Source organism: Alosa alosa, chromosome 2 (genome assembly GCF_017589495.1).
Source record: "Alosa alosa isolate M-15738 ecotype Scorff River chromosome 2, AALO_Geno_1.1, whole genome shotgun sequence".
In the NCBI taxonomy this organism is placed as follows: Eukaryota; Metazoa; Chordata; class Actinopteri; order Clupeiformes; family Clupeidae; genus Alosa; species Alosa alosa.
Genome location: NC_063190.1, coordinates 27,046,269 through 27,053,768, shown reverse-complemented (window position 1 = coordinate 27,053,768; position 7,500 = coordinate 27,046,269). Strand labels below are relative to the sequence as shown.

General features: G+C 46.2%; 1 protein-coding gene across 3 annotated transcripts in view; it reads left to right on the top strand.

Annotated features, from left to right (window-relative positions):
- ppp2r2bb (protein phosphatase 2, regulatory subunit B, beta b) overlaps positions 1 to 6,457 on the top strand; it is a gene marked incomplete at its 3' end in the record, with an annotated part of 75,843 nt that extends 69,386 nt beyond the window's left edge. For all 3 annotated transcript variants that reach the window (XM_048237721.1, XM_048237722.1, XM_048237723.1), the window contains 4 exon segments: positions 3,329 to 3,506; positions 5,238 to 5,402; positions 5,713 to 5,882; positions 6,366 to 6,457. In XM_048237721.1, coding sequence (XP_048093678.1) covers positions 3,329 to 3,506; positions 5,238 to 5,402; positions 5,713 to 5,882; positions 6,366 to 6,457 — 605 coding nt within the window.
- Between the last annotated feature and the right edge of the window lie 1,043 nt (positions 6,458 to 7,500).

The window sequence follows — 7,500 nt, the reverse complement described above, 5'->3', positions numbered from 1 at the left end:
TTCAGTGGAAAATCTCATTCCAAACACCAGCTCCTCAGTCCCACTCACAACCACCAGCAGCAGCAGCCCCCCACTCACCCCAACCCCAACACAGAAAAATACACACACACACGCACACACACACACAGACACACACACACACACACACACACACACACACACACACACACACACACACACACACACTACCCATGTGCCAGTGCTGCCGGCCTGAACCAGCAGGCGCTGGGGGATTACAGTTGGAGTGAAAGGTCTGTGTGTGTGTGTGTGTGTGTGTGTGTGTGTGTGTGTGTGTGTGTGTGTGTGTGTGTGTGTGCACGTGTGCGTGTGTGTATTTTTCTGTGTCTGTGTGTGAGAGGGAGGTGTTGAGGGACATTTATCATGCTGTGATGCTGTGTAAAGCGTGATGAGAAAGAGAGAGAGAGAAAGAAAGAGAGAGAGAGAAAGGGTGGAGGGGTGGAAAGGAAAAGAGAAGGAGAGGGTGAGAAAGGGGGATGGGTTGGGAGTGTGTGTGTGTGTGTGTGTGTGTGTGTGTGTGTGGTTGGGGTGTACACTACTCACAGGGTGCTGAAGGCTACATCTGGTCCGACAGCATGGTTGCTAGCTACAGCCTGTGAGCATCTCAGTAACATTTGCAGGCCTCCCCCTGCTGCATTGCCTCAGCAGCACAGGGGACTGGTGCTAGTGATCTTCTTCCTCCTCCTTCAGGGAAGGGGGGGCGGAGGCTTGCGGATATGAGCGGAGGCAGCTGAGCTGCTGTCAATAACGGAGGGAGGAAGCTGTGGAGAGGCCTCACACAACCCCCCCAACACACACACACCACACTCACACACACACACACACACACACACACACACACACACACACACACACACACACACACACACACACACACACAGACACACACACACACACACACACACACTGCTAACCCCAGAGCCGGTGGAGCGTGAGGGCGGTTCGGTTTGTTTGGTTAAAGATTTCATCCTGAACCGTTCCGAGGCGAAGTGTGGTGAGGTGTAGAAATGAATGCCTTGGCGGATTGCTTGTGCACATGGCTTTGTTTGCTTAGCAGTACCGACACACACACACACACACACATACACACACACACACACAGGCACACTTACACACTTACAAATTCCCCACATGCATCATGCAGCTTCTACTGTCCACACTCACACACACACACACACATACACACACACACACACACACAGGCACACTTACACACTTACAAATTCCCCACATGCATCATGCAGCTTCTACTGTCCACACTCACACACACATACACACACACACACACACACACACACACACACACACACACACACACACACACACACACACACACACACACACACACACACACACCCCGCCTCTCTCCAACTCTCTCATATCTCTGTCTGTCCCTCGTTATTGTTTCCCCAGCGTGAGGGTAATTATATTCACATACGTATGAGTGGAGGCTTTATTGGATCTCATCACTTCTACACCAGTCAGACTGTCCACACGCCATCTAAAATATTCATATATACGCGCCATCGTTATTTAAAGTCGGCAAATCTTTGATTGGATACTTGAAAATGGATAAAATGCATGCAATCCATAAAATTCTGTCTTAGAACTTCTCTGAGCAGTAATTAACCCTAGCCTAGCATAGCCTTTCAGCATAATTAGCCATTGATGATGAGATAATGACTTCAATCACCCTAGATTAGCCGTGTCAAGGCAAAGTGTGACATTGTGTTAGCGTACGTGGTTGGCTTGATACAAAAGCCACATGCCGCTCATTTGAGGACTGAATTGGGAGGTATGGGGAAGACATCATTTGGTGCTCTAATTGGAACTGTTATGCACGCTCAGTCTAGGCCACTTCCCCCAAACACACACACCTGCACACACAGTTATGCATAATAATTCTTTCTAAATGCGTGTAATGGAAAATAATGGTGCTAACGTTTATCTTTAATGTAGTTTTCAAAAGTATATCAATCACCACCATGTATTTTTTTAAAACATTTCAATCCAAGATTACGATCCAATATTAAGTGCCATTTGTCAGAATACACACACACATAAACATATATAGACACACACACACACACACACACACACACACACACACACACACAAACACACACACACAAAAGAGACATACATACAGCTGCACAACAGAGACATTGTTAGAAATAGAGGGAAGCAATTAAAGGCAAAAAAGAATGAATTGAAGGTGAATGACTCACAATCATCACTTCTGATCCACAGTCACAGATGCACTTACACCCACACACAAACAGAAAAAAACACACGCACACATACACCATCACCCCCCACCACCACCACCACCACACACCCACCAATATGTACACATCAGCTATTCCCCCGCACAGCAAGCAGTAACGATGTGGTGGTGGTGGTGGAGGCTCCCTGCTGTTGCTGCAGAAGTGTCGCATCATTAGCCTGAAGTGAGAGAGGGGCGCTCGGCGTTTGGCATAGGGTGTGTGTGTGTGTGTCGGGGGTTGGGGGATTGCGGTGGGGGGTGTCTGTCTAAGAAGGGAAGGGACCCACAAGGCACGTCTGGGGAGCTGGCAGGGGAGCTCGCTCCAGGATGGTGAGGTGGTGGATCATGTGAGGTTTGGGGAGTGTGTGTGTGTGTGTGTGTGTGTGTGTGTGTGTGTGTGTGTGTGTGTGTGTGTGTGGGAGGGAAGTGGGGTGTGTGGGTGGGTCGCTCACTCAATCTGAATCCAGTCCCCTGTGGTGCAGAGTGAGTTGCACTGGCAGGCCATGAGATAAGTCATCATTAAAGGGCCCGAGCTCCCTCTGAGAACAGCGCTCCCTATTACTGACTACAAGACTCCCCCTTCTCTCTCTGTCCCTTTATCCCTCTCTTTCTTGCTCTCTTTCTCACATTCTCTTTCTTTGTCATTCACTGTCTTTCTCTCTATCTACCTTCCTCTTTATTCTCTCTCTGTCTCTCTCTCCTTCTCTCTTTGTGGGTAATGATGTGTGACCAACCCTACGGAATAGTGCTCCCTCATAAACTAGACAGCACAGCGCACTCTTAAGACCTTGTACATTCAAATACGCAATAAAAGCAGACCCTGGAGGAGATGACCGAATGTGTAACTGCCTCGTAACATGTTCAGCAGAGATGAGATCGGGAGGTCTGTCAATATTGCATTCCATGAAAAGCATATTGCTGTGGCGTCCTAATGGACTACTGTTTTTCTATAATGTTCTCTGACCCAATGCACTCACTCAGAATGTATATGTGGTCACATGACTGGTGGTTAACATTATTCTCCCTCTCTTCTGACTGCCCCAGGTCCCCGTGTTGCGGCCCATGGACCTGATGGTGGAGGCTACTCCGCGGCGGGTGTTCTCAAACGCACACACCTACCACATCAACTCCATCTCCATCAACAGCGACTATGAGACCTACATGTCCACAGACGATCTGCGGATCAACCTGTGGAACCTGGAGATCACCAACAGGAGTTTCAGTATCCTTTGAAAACCACACTTGCTCTGTTTGTAACCCCCTGATCACTAGGGAAGAGAGAGAGCGAGAGAGAGAGAGAGAGAGAGAGAGAGAGAGAGAGAGAGAGAGAGAGAGAGAGAGAAGAGAGAGAGAACATTGTACTCTGTTGATTATTGTGCTGAGGAGCTTTTACAAAATGGGTGCCCTTTTTGTCAACCTTGCCCCTTGGTTCAAATAGTCTTAGCGACACAAAACTGTTTAGTTTCTAAACATTAGCATATTCATCAAAGAGAAATTGTCGTGAGCCAGTGTGTTTGTTGAGTCTAAAGATTTCCTCCAAAGGCAGAATTTGATATGGCAAAGACAAAATCTCCATGAGCCAAATTGGTTTATTTTACGCCTGCAGTAATCAAGCAGCAGGATTTGTCAACAGCCCAATGATTTTTGGCAGGTTTTTCACACAGAACATTTCAGTTCGGAAAAATCTAGGACAGATTTCAGGAACTACAATCCTGGCGTGACATGGAATCTTTCAGTGACTTCCCAGCAGGTTGTGTCTTTAATATATGACACGTGTCATAAGTCTGACCCTTATGTCTCTGCATTATAGATATAGTACAGTGATGGGCACATTCAGCTAAGTGGTGTTCCTGTTGTTAATGATTTTTGAGTCAATGAATAGCCATGTGAAACGTGCCTGGGAGCGATGTCAGCTCAATGCAGATTTAATAGCATGCCACTTAGTGATGCTCTGCTGGGCGCCTGGCCTTTATCAACTGACCGGGAGTTATCCCGAGCCGTGCCTGGCCTTCAAGAAGGTCCGGCCGGGTCACACTTAGACAGGCCCTCCTCCCCCGGTCGATCACTATTGATTTCCACTCTTAAGGCCCTGCCGAATGCACATGTATGCACACACATACACACATACACACAGACACACACACACTCAGTCTGAGCACATTTGCGGCACATGAAGGTCAGGAGACACCGCTGAATGAATGACTGAGGTACGGGAGCACCCGAGGGACAAACTTCAAGTGTCTTATTTACCCAAGCCCCCATTCTACTGTATCAATAACGTAGCCCTGCTGGGGATCCCTTGATCCCCTAAGCCACACGGTGATGGATCTTACGCCATATTTGTGCCCCGCTCCCGGGCAGACCCAATGGTGTCGTTTGTTGTGGGGTTGACACTCTTTCCCCCTCAATTCCATAGTTATAGCCCCCTCTCCTTAGCGAGTTGTTTTAGCGTCAATGGTACTGCAGTGGCCCTTGGGGAAATCTACAGGCAAAAGGGTCTGCGCCACTGCAGGCTTACACTAGTAATTGAAGGGGGGATTGAATGGCTTTAACCCTGTGTAAGCCTGTTCAGCGGTCCTGTCCCACTTTGTGTGGAAATGAACCCCCCGATGCGACGTATGTGTTGCCTTGCACGGGAATCTCGTCCGCACGAGGAGATGTAGGGTAGTTTTTGAAATCCACTGTGGCCTTGCCTACCATTTCAGCACAGTAATGTAATGTCTGGAAGGTGACGGCGTGTTGCCGGCAACGGCCTCTTTCTCCCCAAAGCTACAGGGAAATCAACTATGAGTCAGAAATGAGGTCATAACAATAGAGATAATTCTTAGTCTTACACACATGAAAGAGGCTTTTCAGTCACCGCTAGTGTGCTGTGGATTGTGTTTGCGGTGACAGAAAGGTTGACTTTTCCCTGCCCAGAGGTTGTTGTTCCTTCACCCTCCGCCCCACTCAGACATTGTGGACATCAAGCCGACCAACATGGAGGAGCTGACGGAGGTGATCACTGCGGCCGAGTTCCACCCTAACCAGTGCAACACGTTCGTCTACAGCAGCAGCAAAGGCTCCATCCGCCTATGTGACATGAGGGCTGCCGCGCTGTGTGACAACCACTCCAAATGTAAGTCTGCCCAGGCTGCCATGGGGGGTTGGTGGATTCCACTCTCTGTGAGGTATGGTAGATTGGTCCTTGCCATATCAAAGTGGTGTGGCTGAAAATACAGACTTGTGCAAATAGTCAGCCAAATGAACAGAGGAAAATAACTTCAGGTTGCCAGCATTTGATTTAGGACAATTGCCCAACATTAAGTTTATATTTTCACTGTGTTATACTGCTATTCAGATATGAACTATAAATGCATTTTTGTAACATCTTTGTACTTAGATAAACTTCAGTCTTGACTGAAAGCTCTGTTCTGTTTATCCAACAGTCTTTGAGGAACCAGAGGACCCCAGCAACAGGTCTTTCTTCTCCGAGATCATCTCCTCCATCTCGGATGTGAAGTTCAGCCACAGTGGCCGGTACCTAATGACACGGGACTACCTCACCGTCAAGGTGTGGGACCTCAACATGGAGAGTAAACCCCTGGAGACTTACCAGGTATGGTGGCCATCTTAGCCCACACAGTCCTAAAAACCTCTGTGCATGTTCTCAGACATGAAATTCTGGTAAAAGCGATACCATGGTAACTTTCCATCTGCATTGACTGGCAGGCTGAAAAGAAGAACAGTCTAATACAATACAGCACAATGTAGTGCAATACAATATAGCGCTGAACAATGTGACACCGTATAAAACAAGGCAAAGCACTTCATTACAGTGCAATACAACAATGTACTGCATTGTGTTTGACTGCCTTTTCAAGTAATGGGAGATGTGTCATCTGAAGCAGTCAGACAACTGTAGTTTGAAGGAGAAGAAACAAGATGGAACATTTATTTTTGGAACTTAAGCTTTTTATCTTTTACAAATGGACTAAATGTCTGGAATGAGAGTGTTTGTGAATATTTTGCAACGTGTAGCAATGTACCTAGGCAATCCACAGCTATTGATCCCTTCTCTTCTTTGCCTGTTTTCTTTCAGGTGCATGACTATCTAAGAAGTAAACTCTGCTCTCTGTATGAGAATGACTGCATCTTCGACAAATTTGAATGTGTCTGGAATGGATCGGACAGGTCAGTGACTCACACTCTGTTTACTGCTGACCCAGCGCACATCATCAATGACTAAGCAGTTGCTATGCAATACCTGGGCCTCCAGCAGATCCACCTCTCCCCTTCATGACATGAATGCTAATATATTATAATATTATACACACAGCATAATGTAAACATCCTCTTTTATTGGTCATCATAGTCTATCTATACATAATACACATCTTTTTGGCCTGAGTTACTAATTATATCTCAGAAGGAATAGAAATGGCAGTATTGTAAATTGAGATTTGTGTCCCTGTACTTCTATGCTGTGGTGGAGAATCGGACTTTGCCACCCTTCCAAATGACCTTGTAGTACTGTTCTGTCTGCCTTGGTTGTGTCTGTGAGTCCATGACAAAGATGTAGTGAGGTGTGTCTTCCTAATAACAATGCTATGAAAACTGAGCACTGAAGGCAAGTTAAAGTTTGTCAGACAAACAAATAAAATGAGGGCATGAGAGTAGACGACAGGGAAGATGCGCCATTTCAATTTTGTCGTTAAATTTGGAATGATTTGAATTTTTTTTTTTTTTGATTAATTTTTTATTAGGTTTTTAGTAAACACAAAGACAAAACAAAAAACAAACAAACAAACAAAACCGTCATCCTCATAAGATGAAGTCAGGGAATAGTGGCCAAAGGGAGGGTCATCCAGTGAGGCAGTAACCAAAGACAATTGTTCAAGGAGGGGTGCAGATATAACTCAAAAGTCTCTAAGAAGTTCACACACAAAATGTCCCCAAGCATCCACAGTTTCTGGCTTTGCCCGATGGGCTCGAGCTGTGGAGAGTTCCAAGTTAGCCATGTATCTGACATTTATCATCCAGTTGCTGACTAAATTCAAGTTCTTATCATGCCAGTAACTCAAAATTGTTTTTTTAGCTGCTGTAAATGCACAAAAAAGGATCCTCCTGTAAATTATTTTAAAATGCAAGACTGTGTCATCATTTAACAATTGGAATGATTTGATCACTTTGAAGAAGGCTGGGTGTCTGTAGAGCATCCCAGGAGCCTTCCTGCT